Genomic DNA, 17,453 nt, shown 5'->3' with positions numbered 1-17,453 from the left:
AGCAACAAATGTCTTCTGCTCTGAATAAGACATCCTACTGAAAGTCAAGCGTTCAATAGTATTTTAAACCAGGTTATACTAGACCTGCCTGGCTTTAGTCACCATTTAATTTAATTTACCACTTTTGATTAAGCCTTTTACTATGTTCTAGATCTAAGGACTATCTATCAATCTAGTTCTTTTCTTTCCTTTTTGGTGAGGAAGATTGGCCCTGAGCCAACATCTGTTGCCAATCTTCCTCTTTTTTCTTTGAGGAAGATTGTCACTGAGCTAACATCTGTGCCAGTCTTCCTCTATTTTATGTGGGATGCTGCCACAGTGTGGCTTGACGAGTGGTGCTAGGACCACGTTCAGGACCCAAACTTAGGAACTCCAGGCCACTGAAGCAGAGGGTGTGAACCTAACCTCTACGCCACCAGACTGGCCCCCTTGTTATTTTATTTGTGATTCCTCCTGCTAAGAAAATGCCAAAGCAGGTGGGGAAAATACCGTTTTCTCTGAAATGAAGACTCCAAAAGATTCTGTTGCTAGGATGAGTATTTGACTCTGCAGTTTACTTCTATAATCACCAGAATAGACAGCACACACTATTATGCTCAACAGTAGGGAGATGAAAGAAAAGTAGACGTCGGCATTTCTAAAGGATGTGTTGTGTCTTTTTTTCTATTTAATAGGCTATTTGTTAGCCTATTTATTAGGCTTGAAACTCAGTCTTAGTCAGCAAACATGCTATTCAGTTTTTCTCCATCTTTACTATTGTTTTTTTAGGATCAATATGGGAAAATAATTTGAGCAAGGCTTACAAAGTTGAAACAGTTTGATGAACAGTAACTGAATTAGAAAAGAATGCATTAGTCTCATTCAACTTCCAAACCCTATTTTAAAGACTCTGTGGAAGCCTCTTGGGAAATCCAACTGAAGTAGACCTGACTGTGTCTAGATAAGTATTGGACAAATGAAGATTGGAGTACGGAGTACTAGAAAAACAAGGAGGCAGGAGTCAGACAGACCTGGGTTCAAATCCTGCTTCAGAGCCCCAGAGAAATAATAGTAGGAAACAATAATACTTATCCTGAAATGGTGCTTGTAAGATTGGCAATGTTTCATAAAAAGCAGGGGCTGGATGGCAAGTGCTCGATTAATGGTAACACTTTTGGTCAGGTGTAGAACTCTTTAGCTTAAAAGTTTTGCCTTCAAGTTTAGATTGTGAACTTTATTTATTAACATTAATTATTTTTAATTTGTTAGTTGATATACAAGTGACTAGATAGAAAATATTTTCCTATGAGATATAGTACTAAATGCAAGAGCAGAAATAAGCAGGAAGTCAACTTTTTTTTTTTTGGTGAGGAAGATTGCCACTGACCTAACATCTGTGTCAATCTTCCTCTATTTTGTATGTGGGGCACTGCCACAGCTTGGCTTAGTGAGAAGTGTGTAGGTCTGCATGCAGGATCCAAACCCGCGAACCACCAAAGCAGAGCATGCAAACTTAACCACTACGCCACCAGGCCAGCCCCATGAAGTCAGTCTCTTTATCCTAACTTGGTAAATGAGGAAACTAAATTAACCTGACATTAAGGGGATTATCCAGAATGTTCCACTTGGCGGTAGTTACTACTTCCAAACTCCTTTTAAAATTCTGTGATTTAGATACCATAAAATAACTGCTCATAGGAAGAAATGGGATCTAACATGCAAGATAAGAGGCTTCTGTACAGATAACTTTACCGTGACGGGCAGCGTCGTGTTCTGACATGTTAACTCGTAGGAGGAAATTATTCAAGCTGTTGAGGTAGGCTGGAAGGGAGTGGTAGCCTTCTGGATCATACCACACCTGTTAAATTCCACAGGAAGGCAAGATCAGCACTATTGCTCAAATAAATTAGGCTATCTTTACATCTGACAGCCTACAGAAGTTACATATGAAAGAAAAGCACCAATTTCCCAATAACTTATTTCGCTTTGGAAGATTCTGAACCACACCCCACACTGTGCTGACCACAGATCTCTAAGTTTCCAACTTAGAGATGAGCAGAGATTGGGAAAACAGGATTCTTTCTGTGTGATAGCACCAAGTTATGAGTTCTTCCTGATCTTGTCTATCAGCAGAGCTTCAAATAAACTGGAGAAATTGTTATTATCTCCAATTCTGTGGCTGATCGAGTGATTCTGGGGCTAGAACTAAGGCATCCTGGCTCTCAACAGTAATAATAAAAATTAATGGCATATGGGCCAGCTATACAAAGACATTAAATGCATACACAAGCATTGTGTCCATAGTAACAAAATTGATAACCTTGAAATTCCTCCATTAACTTTCTATTCCTAGTTCTAACTCACCAGGAAGTGAGTTACTTTACCCTCTATGTCAAAAGCAGAGGGATTTAAATACTGGTATGCTTTAATTCACGAAGTCCAGTTCATAATTCAAAATTACAAATCTGTTTTGCAGAGAAATTATTTAATGTTAGAACTCCCTTGTTTATGCAAGAATATTTGCTCTGTGTGTGTGAGAGAGAAGAAAGGAACAAAGAGGGACAAGCATTCAAACCCCGAGCACTACTGTTTGCTTTCTACATGAGCCTGTGAAAATCAGCTAAAACAGGCCCAATGGTATCTATCTAGAGGGATGCTGTGAGGATGAAGTTAGGTGGTTTGTGTAAAAGGTGATACTAGAGCTTGGCTTACAACAGCTGCTAAATGAATATTAGCTTCTCCACTTCCCCCAGGGTTGTGGATATCTTTTACTACCAAACGAGAAATATATGAAGGACAATTTAAAATTCCAAAGACTACTCTCAATCAGATAGGTGCTCCTATGTATCTGATTCTGTGACTCTAGCTGGTTTCAAAGCATAGGTACAATCTAGAAGAAAAAAAGTCAACAGGATTATTTCTATCCATCAAATTCTCTTAAGTTTCCATGTTCCTTAAAAAGCAAGGTTAAATGTATATGCACACATAAAAATATGTCTAGAACTGTGTAGTTTAACAAAAAATTATAAAGGGAGTACACCCATTGAACCAATACTCAGGTTGAAAAACAAAATTACCAGCATCCAGAACACCTTCTCCTTGACCCTGCGTCCTTGCAAATCGTAATACTCTCTCTCTCCCTTAAACGATATGCATGTGTTTTGCCTACTCTTGAAGTTTATAGTCAATGCAATTGTAGTTACATATTCTTTTTCATTTTTTCTTTAGTTTATTAATAAGGTTTGGGAGATTTAGCTTGCTCTTTGTATGGAACTGAGGTCATTCATTTCCATTGCGGAAAGTTCTATTGAATGAATATATAACTATTTATTTATTTATTCCACTTCACTTGGGCAGTTGGGGTTGTGTTTTTGACTGAGATGAGAAACACTCCTAGGCATATTCTTGCATACATATCCTGGTACTTACATGGACATGTTTCACTAGAGTAAATACCCAGGACTGGAGCTGCCATGCTGTGGTGCATGCGTCATGCCAAACTGCTTTTCACATTCATTGTGCCCAGGTTTTGTTTTAGCCTCATGAAAATGCTTGAATGTTCCCAGTTCACATTCTCATCTGTATGACCTCCCAGAAGAAAGATCATAACTCACCTTGGCAAGTGTTCTATTGGCAGGAACTGCTGTTACATCAAAACGAAGGTCTTTAGTCAAAGGCAGCCCAAAACTCCAACCTCCATATCTATAGAGAATAATAAAATTTATATTTGTTTTAATGGAGAAAATATTCATAAATAGATCTAAAATGTTTAACTAAGAGCTGGATTTTTTCTTTCCATTAGGAACATATGTATAGTATGAAATAACTACTGCCTGACAAATATTTTATACTTTTATCACTTTTTTAAATCATATTTTAGTTTAAAGTGTACATTATAACCAGAAGCAAAAAGTCCTTTGAAACAGTTGCAAATATGGAGTAATCATTCTGAAAATAAGTGGCACATAATCTAACCAATTCCTCCTTAAATGGATCGAGTATCATTTCAAAAAACTTAAGATATTAGTGCTTAAATATCCTTTTGTAGGTAATTTAAGACTAAAATGATAGAACATCACTTCTTATCTTTTTACAGATGGCTCCACTTCTACTCCCCAAACTTTCCCCCTAATTTGTCCCCTGGTGCTATATTTTTTCTCTTCTCAGATATTTGAAAGTGAGTTGTGTCTATATAACTACCTGTCAGTTAATCATCTCTTAAAAATAAAAAGTGGACTTAAAAAATCTAAGTAGTAATTTTAATAATAGATTAATTTGTGCCCCAAATTAGGGTTAGGTTACATAAATAATGGTGCAGTCACCCTAGAAAAATCGAAAGGATGGCTATCATCCTAAATGTGATGCTATGGTGCTGTATTTTTGATGTACAAGGAACACAATAGTATATTGTTCACGTTTTTTTTTAAAAAAAGGAGGTTTTAGAACAGTTTGTTTACAATAAACCCCATTTCATTGAAAATATTTACATGCATACCTGACTAGAAAATTTCTGGAAGGATATATAATCAATAGTGATTATATCATATTGGAGAGGGAATATTTTTTCTTTCTTTTTGCTGATCTGTGGTTTCTAATTATCTTACAGTGAATCTATCACTTAGTAAAATTGAGAAATGAAGGAGGGAAGAGATGGAGGAGAGGAGAAAACTATTGCAAGCCTACCAACATCCCCCACGCCCAGAGGTTTATTGAGGTACAATTGACAAATAAAAATTGTATATATTTAAGGTATACAATTTGCTATTTTGATATATGTATATATTGTGTAATAATCACCATAAGCAAGCTAATGAACACATCCATCACCTCACACGGTTATACCATTTTCTTTGTGTGTGTGTGTGCATGATGAGAATGCTTAAGATCTATTATCTTATCAAATTTCAAGCATACAATACAGTATTTTTAACCATAGTCACATTGCTTTAGATTAGATCTTCAGAACATATTCATCTTGCATAATTGAAACTTTGTACCCCTTGACCAATATCTCCCCATCTTCCTCTCCTCCCAGATCCTGGCAAACATCATTCTACTCTCTGCTTCCATGAGTTTCGCTATTTTAGATTCCACATATGAGTCATGCAGTCTTTGTCTTTCAGGAGACAGAGTCTTGCGGTCTCTGCGTCAGGCTTATTTCACTTAGCATAGTGTCCGCCAGGTCCATCTACGTCATGGGAAATGCGAGCTGCTGCCCTTACATCCATGGCAAATGCTTAGGCGGCTTAGCTACAAGCCCACACTTGGACGAATTTCATCCATACACATATATCATACTCTAACTTTTGAGATATTCGTGTTGAAACTAAGGCCAATTGTCACCAAAGCCATGCCTTAAAACTCTCTGAGGTGGAATTATCCAGTCAATAACTTCTCTTGTGCTTCAAGAAAAAGAAATATGTACAAATTTAACAATACATTTTCGAAACCTAAAGAAACCAATGCTTTTCAATTTGCTCAAATGAATCTTAATTTAGAGTCATCACTTAAATTTTAATACATAAGGTTGTTAGGATAAAACAGAGATTTCGACCACATAACTAATCAGTAGAAATTTGAATCTATTGTTTCAAGTTCAGCAGGCAGTTACATTAAATTGAGAAAGCCAGAAATGCTCAATTAAATGTTATATGCAGCGTATTTTTTACCTTTTTTGTGAAAACTCATTGGCAGTTGATATAAGATAATTTTCCAAGCGGTGCCCAGTGAGGTTATAAACTACTTGGGAAGAGTAAGTTCTTCTATGAGGTGGAGAATAGTTAAATTTAGGACATTCCTGGAAAAATAAAGTTAAAAATTAGGTTCTGTCTGGCCACCGCTGTGCAAGTCAAATAGACAATGTGAAGGAGCTCCAGTCTCATGATTTGTCTGTTATCGCAACTGGTAGAATGTGATAAGACTGTCCCCTGAGTCTAAAGAGCTTTGGAAAGGAAGTCATCTTGCCTATGCCAAGAAATCAGAACAAACAGTTACTTACAGAGAGCATATGCACGTGTTTGGGACTCACTGGAAGCCAAGAAAGAGCACAAGTTGACTGAGGTGCGATATTTCTTTCACTGTACTGACAGGCTTGATATGTATGGAGAATAAAATTAAACGCCAAGATGATTCAGAATTCCCTCAATAATTCACAGGGAAAAAAAATGTTTGCCCCAAATTGAAAAAATGACATTAACAGACTTAAGTTCTCAGGGACTGACAGCAGTGGATAAAAGCTTGCGTTATATTAGTTTTAGGATAACCAACCTAGGTGTCAGAGCCTATTTTACATATATCTAAATCTAAATCATTTGATTTTATATAAAGTGAAATCTAATCTTTATACATAGAAATCTAAAATTATTCCAAAATAGAAGTTATATATATATATATACATATATATGTTTAAATATAGACTAAACGTACAGAAAAGTTGCAAAGACTGTGCAGAGATTTCCTGTGTACCCCTCACCCAGTTTCCCCCTTTGTTAGCATCTTACGTTACCATCATATTCTTGTCAAAATCAATTTCATTGGTATATTACCATTAACCGTTCTCAGAGCTTAGTTCTAACCACTTATTTTTACTCTCGTAGCTTTCTGCACTTCCTGATCACTTACCTTTCAGTGGAGCTTCCTACGCTCCGCTGCCATGAAGTTTAGTCTGGAGAAGCCTAGCACTTTACAGCTTTTCCTCCTGTCCCTTCACACAATATCCCAGAGCCTAAGGTCAGCATCACACGTGTGTGCCAAAAGCTTAAAGTTGCAAGTTGCTCTAAAAAAATGGATGCTGAATTTCACCTTACGTCAAGTTGTGTCAACTTGAAGGTCACATTCTAGAATGCCACTGGTTTCACAATAATTATGTATGAAGTGTAATTTTTTTAGCTATTTTTATTGGATTACATTATACATACAAAGACACATATATTATAAGCGTACTGCTTGATCTATTTTGACAAACTGAACACACCCATGCATCCAGCACCAGGTCAGGAAACAATGCTAGCACCCCAGAAGTCCCCTCATCATGCTCCCTTCCAATCACTGCTACCTCCAAAGGAACCAGTATAGAATAGTTTTGCCTGTTTTCGTATTTTATATAAATGGAATCATATCATATATACTCTCTTGTATTTGTTTTTTTCTCATCATTTATTTGTGAGAATTTTTCATATGATGAGTGTAGTTGTAGATCAATCATTCTCATGTTGCAATAGAATTCCATTGTGGAAATACATTACCTTTGATTTATCCACTCTACTGTGGGTGGGAATTGGGTGGCTATTAGGAATAGTATTGCTGTGAATCTCCCAATATATGTCTCTTGTGAGCCTATTCATATTTCTGGTGGTTATCTAATAGGAATGGAATTGCCGATTCCATAGGGTACATATATCTTCAGCATTAGTAGATACTGTCAAATAGTTTTAAAAACTGTTTACACCCATTGAGATTCCCATCAGCAGAGTAAAAATGGAAAAATTTTAAATCTACTGGGGGTTTTTTTGATTAATAAAATTTATCCAGATTCCAATTTTAAATACTAAGCTATTTGACTTTTACTGTGAACTAAAGGAAATACGTAAAGAATTTCAGAAATTAGCTAAATTAGATAAATACTGGCTAAGACTAATATTTAAATATGCATGGATTCTTAAAGATGCTTGTTGAATTCCAGCTTTTATTGTTAGTAATTGTCTTGCATGAGAACACAAAAATAGGTTGCATTTACTGAAAACACTTTCATTCTAAGGTATCGTACCAAGGTAGTTCAGGGTACAATCAGACGACCCTGAAGAAAGTATTGCTAGATTCCTCCCCTATGGGACAGTAAGTTGACAATATAGTGACCCTCAGCAGCTAATAGCGACCTCTCTTCTTCAACAATCTTTATTTTCCCCAGTGGATTTGTCTTTCTTAAAAGTTTGGTGAATTGCTAGGCCTAAAAAACAAAGGTGTGCATCTATAGAATACAGACAGGGTAAGTGATGGTTGAACAATCTTTTCTGTTTCCCTCAGGACATGGACCTCTCTTGCAGCCTGGAGGTGTTGCTTAGAGACACATGGAGTTCTGTCCTGGATTTACACGTTACTGACTTCCAGCTGACCGCTACAGTGGCATCAATCTCACTGTGTTTTCAAATCTGACTGTTATGGTGGGATTTTGTTGAGTGAAACATAGAGCTTTATAGTTAGAACTGAACCGTGACCAAAAATTCATTTTCAGTTGATTTCCACAAAGACCATCATAGAATTACCTACTTTTGGAAATTTGTCTTGAGATGGATTTAAAACAGTGACCTGAAGTTCAAAGTCAATATTTTTGAGCTGCCCAGGTCCACATTTCTGAGCCACTAGCTTCCATAAAGTGAAATTATCCTGACTCTTTGGTAACCCAGACAGATCTTTCAAGTTTTGTTATTTATTCCTTTCTCTTTCCTGCTTCACTGAAGCTGAATTCTGTCTTACCTGGATATTTTCTGAGCAGGAGCAAACTCCAAAGTTAGTGATAGGTTCTCCACTGGTGTCCCATTTTGCCAGACTGTCTTTCTTTAAACACCTTCTGTAAGTGAAAGCAATATGGAAGTGAAGGGTGCGTGTTCTTATGTTCACGTAGGAGCGTATAAGGGAGTATTTGGTATTAAATTCAGATGTATAATCTTAGATACAATTTACTGATTTTTCAGAACTTGAATATACATTGCACTACCATTTTCAAGTGATTTGATCTGAGTGATTGAAGGAGAGTGCTCATAGATTAAACAGGGTTGAGACCAAAGCTCACTGAATTGTCTTCATGTGGCAGGAGGGGTGTTCTGACCCCTTCCTTCTCTTTCTCCTTTTCATCCTCTCCTCTGGCAGGACGGGGCTACTTCAGAATAATAATGCACCAATGCCAGTTGACATGTGTCGTGTACTGTCTTGGAAGTTTGAATAAGCAACACTATGTAGTGCAAAAACATGGAAATTGGAGTCAGAAGACTTGGGTCTCCACTTAGCTATATAACTTATTATCTAGATTTCTTTAGACAAGTATCTTTTTCCCGTGAGCCTCAGTTTCTTCATCTTAAAAATGGGATGAATAATTTTCAGGGTTGTGATTGCTAAGTGAAAATATGTACACAAAAGAACTTTCAAGTATAAAGCACCTACTCTTTATTTTTACAGTATAGCATCGCTTTGAATGAACTAAAGGAGACAGATAAAATCTGTCCAACACAGATTTCTATCGGGGCGCTGCCCTCCTCCAGCCGAATACACACCCGCTCCTCCACACACATGCACACATATGCATGCACACGTACCCACACAAAGGGGAATGTTGAAACAAAGGAAAAAAATGAGAACCACTTACGGATCACTGACATTCAAACACATGTTGTCGATGCCTGGAAAGGCCCACATGGCTGAGACCAGTGCTTCTGTGCTTGGGTGAAAATTCCTGTAATATTAAAGGATAGAAACAAATTCATGATTCCTCCACTAGACTCCCGTATTAAACTCACGGTCATGAATAATTTGAAGAAATACACTGTCGTTAGGACTGTTTTCTTAAAAATCTACGAAACCTATCATTCTTAGAAAGAAGTGTCATGGAAAAAAATAAGCACATGTCTCTATTTGGCTGCCTTGTTATTCTAATTGTCACATGCGTTTAGTGATCACCTATTGTATATATAACATTATATTATACATAATTCTGATGTTACTATTCAATATTTGTGAGATCAAGAAAAAGTTATTTGTGGGGCCAGCCCAGTGGCCCAGAGGATAAGTTCACACATTCCGCTTCGGTGGCCCAGGGTTTACCCATTCGGATCCCGGGTACGGACCCATGCACTGCTTGTCAAGCCATGCTGTGGTAGGCATCCCACATAAAAAGCAGAGGAAGATGAGCATGGAGGTCAGCTCAGTGCCAGTCTTCTTCAGCAAAAAGAAGAAGATGTTAGCTCAGGGCTAATCTTCCTCAGAAAAAATAAAAATAAATTTAAAAAAATAAAAAGTTATTTGCTACATATTACAACAGATCGGGAAGCCACATATAACCTGGTTTTCTTGATTAAACTCTAGCCATTAAAAATAAAGATCTACTATAATTTTATTCGTAGACAAACACAAAAACTCTTAAAAAGTTATTTGTTGGTGACAGAAGTGTCACGTTGCAATAACTCAAAGTGTTCACTCCTTTGGCAGAATCAGGTGCTGTGTCTCCTAAGTTCTTAATTCTTCAGCATTTTGTGGCATTCATTCAGGCACAACCGTACCTCTGGAGGCATTGTGGGAATGCTGTTTGAGTGAAAGGAAAGAAACTTACGCATAGAAGGTTGTCTGTTCAGAGGTACCGTAAAGAGATGGGGAGATCTGCATCTCTGGATAACTGTTGCTGGAATTTCTCAGTGTGCCAAGGCCCATGGCAGTGGCTACAAAGACGATGGGGAGAATGACCTGAGCAATGAAACCTTTCCAGTTCCTGCGGGTGTGGTGGAATCTCTTAATGAATATAGCCATTATCTTCTTCAGCAACAGTCCAACACCATCCAACCTCTCTCCTCTTGTCAGGATTTTGTCTGATTAAGAAAAAGAGACTTGGCATGTTTCTGGGAAGTCCTGATAAATCAAGTAATAAAGTAACTTCAGAAACTATGGATGGATGGCATGATGTGATTGATATGATGTCATAAGCAAAGCGCTTATATTCTAAAGACTTAGATTTGAGGTTCAGCCCTTCCTTTATGAGCCTTAGGCCTAAGCCTCTCCATCTCATAGAGCTGTACGTAAAACTGCTTTGAAAATTACAAATCACTATACACAAAGTATTGTTAGTCATCTACATAGTAATTTTACATGTCAAACTGAGATATGTAGAATTTTATAAATGCATATTTTCCCAATCTCCAAGGTCTTAATGCAGACACGGTATGTATTTCTAATTATTAATACTCAAGAGAGAGCTTCTATCAATAGTGAATTGAAATAAGACAAATACAAACCAAAACATGAGCCCAGTCTAAGAAATTCTTATTGTGGGTAACTTAGTGATGGTCAGTCTAACCAGCTCTCATTCTAATGTGACGTGCAATGAATTCGCCTTAAACCTGGGAAGGGAAAATGTTCCCCTCCAAAGTGTAATTCCAGTTCAAACACTCATTCATGACATTCTCTTTAGAAATTTGGACTGGTCTGATGGCGTTTCAAAAGTCCATTTTTACCACTAGAGTCACAAAAAAGAACTCACTGGAGAAAACGTCTACCCTCCCCCTCTCTGAAATGCTGTTCAAGTGCTGAGAAAAATTCCATGGTTTCCGAGAGTGAGAGCCGCTGTGGAGGTCATAAGCCATTGCTTCCTCAGTAGTGCTCTTACAACTGATCATTTCTGCAGCCCTCTCTAAAAATAGGTTCAAATACAGCCTTCCCTCCGAAGGCCTGCCACCAAGCTCTCCTTTACATGTGAGAAGATGACAGTATTCGTCAACTCTGTGGATATTTTTAATTCTCCATCCCAAATTATGCAGCACAAAAATCATGATCTTCATTTAGCTGATAACGAAAAATACAAAGCTGCTTAATTTAAAATGAATTCCAATTAAACAGAGTGAGCAAGTTTAAATGCAACTCCTATCTCTGCAAAGGAGAATTGCAGAGGGAGCTGAATATTTTAAGTTAATTAGTATGCTTTTCTGTTTCTTGAGAAATTACATGTGGATGACTTTCAGGTGTATCATCCAGAGCAAGTGTGCTTTCCAAAAGATAATGTCAATGGGGGAACATTCCGACTGAAGAATGGTGGCAAATTATGGACAAATGCAGAGGCAAATACATAACATTTACTTCCTGAAGCAGATGACCGCTTTCTAATCAAAGTCCTCAATTCCATGGACCCAACAATTATATTCCCCAAAAGACGATAAATGAGGAATATGGCAGAGGACAAATGACTCTCCCGAGCTGCAGAATTAAACAAACATCAGAGATGATCTTTTTTGAGTTTTAGAGGCAGACAAAATGTTTAATTAAAAGTTCTGCTCTTAGAGATTTTTCCCAATTTAAGCAAACTGTTGGAGTGACTACTCCATAATTTATACATTATTTTAGTATATGCTTCCTTGAATAAATAGTGTTTCCAAGGACATAAGCGAACTCTCAGAAAGAGAATAAGAGGGAATAAAAGTTATTTTACAAATGGCCAGCCTAGTGGCGCAGTGGTTAGGTTCACATGCTCCGCTTCAGCAGCCCAGGGTTTGTGGGTTTGGATCCTGGGCCTGGACACACACACACCACTCATCAAGCCATGCTGTGGCAGCCTCCCACATGCAAAAAAATAGGGGAAGATTGGCACAGACCTTAGCTCAGGGACAATCTTCCTCACCAAAAAAAAGATAAGTTATTTTAAAAAGAGCCCCATTCCTCAAAGTTGTGTCAAGAAACATGATTTTTCAAACATCTTGTGTGAAGAATTGGGAGAAAACCTGTTATTACAGATCCCTAGCCATCAAGTCCAACTTCATCAAGTCAGAGACCCCTCCCGGAAAGCCTTTTCTCAGAGCCTGGATTCGATCAGCACCTGAATCATTCAATGGGGGGAAGCTTAGACATATTTTCCAATGAGGCCCCATAAAGAATGATGACTGTTTTTTTAACTTGTTTTGATGACTATTACCTCCACTTGAATGTGTCTAATAGCAGCGAGTGAACTACCTTACAAGGTAACTTTGTCCCTTGTTGGACAGCACTGATTACAAAAGGATTCTAGCTCTTTGAACACAACTCAAATTCTAGTAATTTACGTCTTGAAAATGACTTCTGATAGTTGAAAGGAATACTCATCACCACCCTAATAAGGAAGCTCTTTTACATTCTGCAAAATATTCTTGAAATAGAGAATTCGATTGGGTTCAATGTTTGGCATATATACAAAAGAGAAAGCTTATATTTCTTTAGTCTTTCTGAATTTAGAAATAAAATTTAAAGGGGAATTTAAAAGAAAATCAAAATCTGTCCTTGATTTTCTCACATTTAGGTCATTTATTGGAATTAAGGAAAAGATGTGCATTAGAGGTGTACCATCTCTGTCTGTGAAGTTGCTGCTGCTCACAGACAAGTCGTCAGGAGTTGAGGTGCCGTTGGTACCGGAATTTCCAATTTTCTGTTGTGTTAAATGCTCAAGCCTCATATCACTATTTTTTTGTGACTCTTTAGTCAAGTTCAGAAAGACCTAGAAAGAGAAGCCGGAACAGTTCGTTAACATAAAACGTGCGTGTCTTTTCTAGTTTCTGAATTCAGTTTTGATTTTGAATTTTTGTCATATTTATTGAGAGAAATGTGCGACTTAAGTGAATATTTTTGAGTGACTTAAAGTGAACATTTTTGTCTGTAAAAGATACATGTAATTGAGTGATGTGTTGTTCTCAGAAGTCAATCTTACCTAAGAATCATATTGAGATAATTTTGAGATTTTCTGATTTTGTGGAACGTTTATTTTAAAAATATTTCTCTTCTTTTTTAAAAAAACTATATATATTTATTCTAAGGCAATTATTTATTCTAAGGCATATTTATTCTAAAGCAAGTTATATCAGCTTTAAAAATAAAGGAAACGTCCAGATGTACCTCTTCCACGGTGGTGTCTGAAATGCCGTAGCACCCGATGTTGAGGTTGCCCATGCCATTGTCCAGCGCTCTTAGGAGTGACAGATAGGCCCCTGAGACTTTGGTGCTAAACGGAGGAAGCACATAAACAAGTTCTCCCCCAATGTCCTCCTTGAGGTAGGCTTCAGGGAGGTGTGACCGGATCATTGCTGTCACGGCCATCGTGTCACATACGGTACTTGCGTTTAGATTTGGACTCTAGAGACAAAAACAGAAGTTAAACACTCCCTTGTGTTCACACTGTAGTGCCCAAGGGCCCTCATCAGAAGGTAGTGAGTTCTTTTGGGCCACCCCAGACCTGAGTCAGACCACACACCATTCCGTCAGTGGCTCCCTGTCCCGCTGGGGTCCCCAGAGTTGTCTGCCAGTCACTATTCTACTGGCTCTCCTCTCCCACCTCAGCTTGTCCCTTCTCCACCCTAACTGCCTGCCCTCCTCCCTCTCCCCTGCTCTACTCCAGCCACAACACTCTCTTCTCTGTTGTTAGAGTGCCTCAGGCTCAGGCACGCCCTCCTCAGGGCCTTGCAATTGCTGTTCCTTTGCCCCCAGATAGCGAGCGACACGGCTCATTCTTTCCTGACCCCTACTCTTGGCTCAACTGTCACCTTTTCAGAGACCCTTTCTCTTACTACCCCACTTAGAATGGCCCTGCCCAGCATTCCCTATTGCCCTTCCTTTTCTTTATTTCTACCTGTAGCATTAATCAGTTGCTAATATACTAAATAAGATACTTGTCAATTGTATCATCTGAATTCCCTGCACTCCATCAGAATACAAACTCTATGAGGGCAGAGATTTTAATATCGTCAGTTCACGGCTTCATCCCCAGTGCCTAGAACAGTGCCTTGGACACATAATAAGGTATCACACACCTAACACATAAATTTTTGAGTGAATTAATAAATATAATAATGAACTACTTTTTATGTTTTGGAATTCACATCGGGATGGTCAGATATAAAGTAAGTGATAATAATCAAAACCTGCCCGATAACCTATCTTGCCCAGTATTGGTGAATCATACGTTATTTGAGTTGGCACAGGGATCCTTAGCATCCTTGTTCTTCAGAGACGTAGAAGCACCATTGGCCTGAGTTAGTCCCACTCAAGGAGCTTTGATCGGAAAGTGAACACATGCCTGCATATTCTCTTCATTTGCTTTTGAGAGAGCAGAAAATCTAATTTTTAGCCCTCCAGGCAGAAATGCCAGGGAAGCTAAAAGGCTGATCCTCCATCATTTAGATTTAGATCATTTTTTACCTAGCACACTGGTTCTCCACGTGAGATCCCAGACCAGTAACATCATCAGCACCTGGGACCTTATTAGAAATGTAGGAAATTCTGCAGCCCCATCCCAGCCCAACTGAATTCTGACTGCTGAGGTGGGGCCACAAATCTGAGTCTATCCAAGACTTCCAGGTGTCCTGATGCTCGCTCGAGTTTGAGAAACACGAATCTAACAGATAAACAGTGAATTTTAACAGTGAATAAAGTTGGAGAGATTCTGTCTCTCTTTCATACACAAATTAATTTACAACCCCATAACAAAGGTATGTTTCCTCTCCTTCGAACCTTTTTCTTGGTGAGCGTGAGGTGGTAGCCATCCCCAAATGCTTCCTTGAGGTAAAACGGTGACCCGCAGCAGCGCAGCCCGCCCTGCTCCAGGAAGGCGATGCGGTCGCTCAGCACTTCAGCCTCGTCCAAGTGGTGCGTCGACAGAATGATTGTTCTGGCTTCAAAACACAGAGGAGAACAACCGAGAGTGAAAAATGAAGATACAGTTCCCAAGATATACAGAGTTAGCACAAGTAAGTCCTGTGATTTATGAGAGGAGTCATGGTTTATGAGCTAACGGAAAAACTGACCAGAAGGAGCTTCCAAAATCATCCAAGAGAAATTCAGGAGGGGTGTTCTTAAATATTGGGGGGTATTTTTCTTGTAAGTTGGCAGCAAATAAGCAGTTATTATTCTGTGTGGCTAAATGTCCCTCATTTGTAGCGTGGACATTGGCAACCCCTCCCAATGTGCGAATTTGCTCCTTTGGCTTCATTTCCATTCTCGCTCTCTCTCCCCCTTTCTTCACTATGAAAAAGCAGTAATTTTAAAGACTTTGAATATTCTTCTCTGATTAATCCACTCCACTGTGATTGCTCCTCTGCCTCACATCCTGTTAGCACTTATTTAGTCTGTTTTCAGTTTATTTTCATTTGTGTATGTTTGGTATCTCTAATTAGATTCTAAGCTCCTCTAGGCAGAATTTGGAACTTCTGTTGGATTTGCATGCTCTGAAAAAGACCAGCTAAGGGATCAACTCACTGTGGGCACTACATAGATATAGCAGTCCCCCCTTATCCACGGGGATCCGTTTCAAGATCCCTGTGGATGCCTGAAACCGCAGATGGTACCAAACTCTTTATATACTGTTTTTCCTACACATACATAACTATGATAAAGTTTAATTTATAAATTAGGCACAGTAAGAAATTAACAATAATAACTAATAATAAAGCAGAACAACGATAACAGTATACTGTAATAAAAGTTACGGGAGATCTTAGCAACCTCAGCATACAATGTTTTTCTTTCCTTATTAAGTAGAAAACTTTCACCTTTTCACTTAAAGGAAGTACTTTACAGCTTCTCTTTGGCATATCCAAATTGCCAGCATCACTACTGTTGTGCTTTGGGGCCATATTAAGTAAAATAAGGGTGACTTGGCACAAGCACTGTGTACTGCGACAGTTGATCTGATAACCGAGATGGCTTCTAAGTGACCAGCGGGTAGCGTCTACAGTGTGGATCCGCTGGACAAAGGGACAGTTCATGCCCCTAGCAGGATGGAGTGGGACGGGTGAGATTTCATCACGCAACTCAGAACGGTGTGCAATTTAAAACCTATAAATTGTTTATTTCTGGAATTTTCCATTTAATATTTTCGGACTGTAGTTGACCTCTGTTAACTGAAACTGCAGAAAGCGAAACCGTGGATAAGGGGAGACTATTGTATTAACTAATTGACGCAGAAATTGAACTGGAAGAAGAAAAACTTGGGAAAAGGAAGAACCCATCTGAGACTTTTAATGGAGATAATAAACAGAAAAGGCTTCTTCTTGTCTGGGTGCATCCAAGAGGGCAAAATTATGACTTGGGTGGAGAAGTTATAAGAAGGTGCTCATACCAGTTTTGTTCTTGGATATAACATCCCATATACTTCGGCGAGAACACGGGTCGACTCCAGTGGACGGCTCATCCAAAATCACCACCCTGGATCCACCAATGAGAGCGATGGAGATAGATAACTTCCTCTTCATTCCTCCCGACAATGTTCCAACTCTCTTATGACGATGACTATACAGGCCAGTATCTTTCAAAGTCCTTCAAAAATTATGTATGGTGGTTAGTTTTTGCAGATAGAATACTGGAATATTGGAAAAATATAATAAGCACCCTAGATGATAGGTATTCACTAAGTAACTATTATGTGCTCACCAAGGTACAAGAAACTATTGAGGATTCATGATATAAATTTTATTATTTATCATCTAGCTGGAGATACAAAGTTAATACTCAGAAAATAATACAAAGGAATATATGACTTATGATTTTACTCATCCATTTGATAAATATTTGTGGATCGTCTGCCTGTTTTGTGCCAGACCGTGTTTTAGGTGCTGGAGAAAATCAGTGAGCAGACAACATTCCTACCCATAAGACTATGATCTAGTATGTCCATGTGTCAGGAGGGATGCAGGGGAAATTCCATCAATAAATAGATTCCCAAGGATGTTTATAATATGCCACGCAGTGGTAAATGCACCAAAAAA

At 38.4% G+C, this 17,453-nt stretch overlaps 1 protein-coding gene across 1 annotated transcript in view; it reads right to left on the bottom strand.

Moving 5' to 3' along the window:
- The window catches only part of ABCA12 (ATP binding cassette subfamily A member 12), a 160,682-nt gene that overhangs the window by 24,086 nt on the left and 119,143 nt on the right, over positions 1-17,453 (bottom strand). Inside the window, exons 30-39 of the mRNA XM_014843588.3 lie at positions 16,808-17,004; positions 15,202-15,362; positions 13,591-13,827; positions 13,045-13,195; positions 10,298-10,550; positions 9,338-9,424; positions 8,452-8,545; positions 5,649-5,776; positions 3,594-3,681; positions 1,732-1,837 (exon numbers count right to left, since the gene is read on the bottom strand). Of these exons, the coding sequence (XP_014699074.2) occupies positions 1,732-1,837; positions 3,594-3,681; positions 5,649-5,776; positions 8,452-8,545; positions 9,338-9,424; positions 10,298-10,550; positions 13,045-13,195; positions 13,591-13,827; positions 15,202-15,362; positions 16,808-17,004 (1,502 nt within the window). The remainder of the gene's footprint in view (positions 1-1,731; positions 1,838-3,593; positions 3,682-5,648; positions 5,777-8,451; positions 8,546-9,337; positions 9,425-10,297; positions 10,551-13,044; positions 13,196-13,590; positions 13,828-15,201; positions 15,363-16,807; positions 17,005-17,453) is intronic.

Source organism: Equus asinus, chromosome 19 (assembly GCF_041296235.1).
Source record: "Equus asinus isolate D_3611 breed Donkey chromosome 19, EquAss-T2T_v2, whole genome shotgun sequence".
NCBI lineage: Eukaryota > Metazoa > Chordata > Mammalia > Perissodactyla > Equidae > Equus > Equus asinus.
Note: the sequence above shows the minus strand (reverse complement) of the source record. Positions and strands in the feature narration are given on the sequence as shown.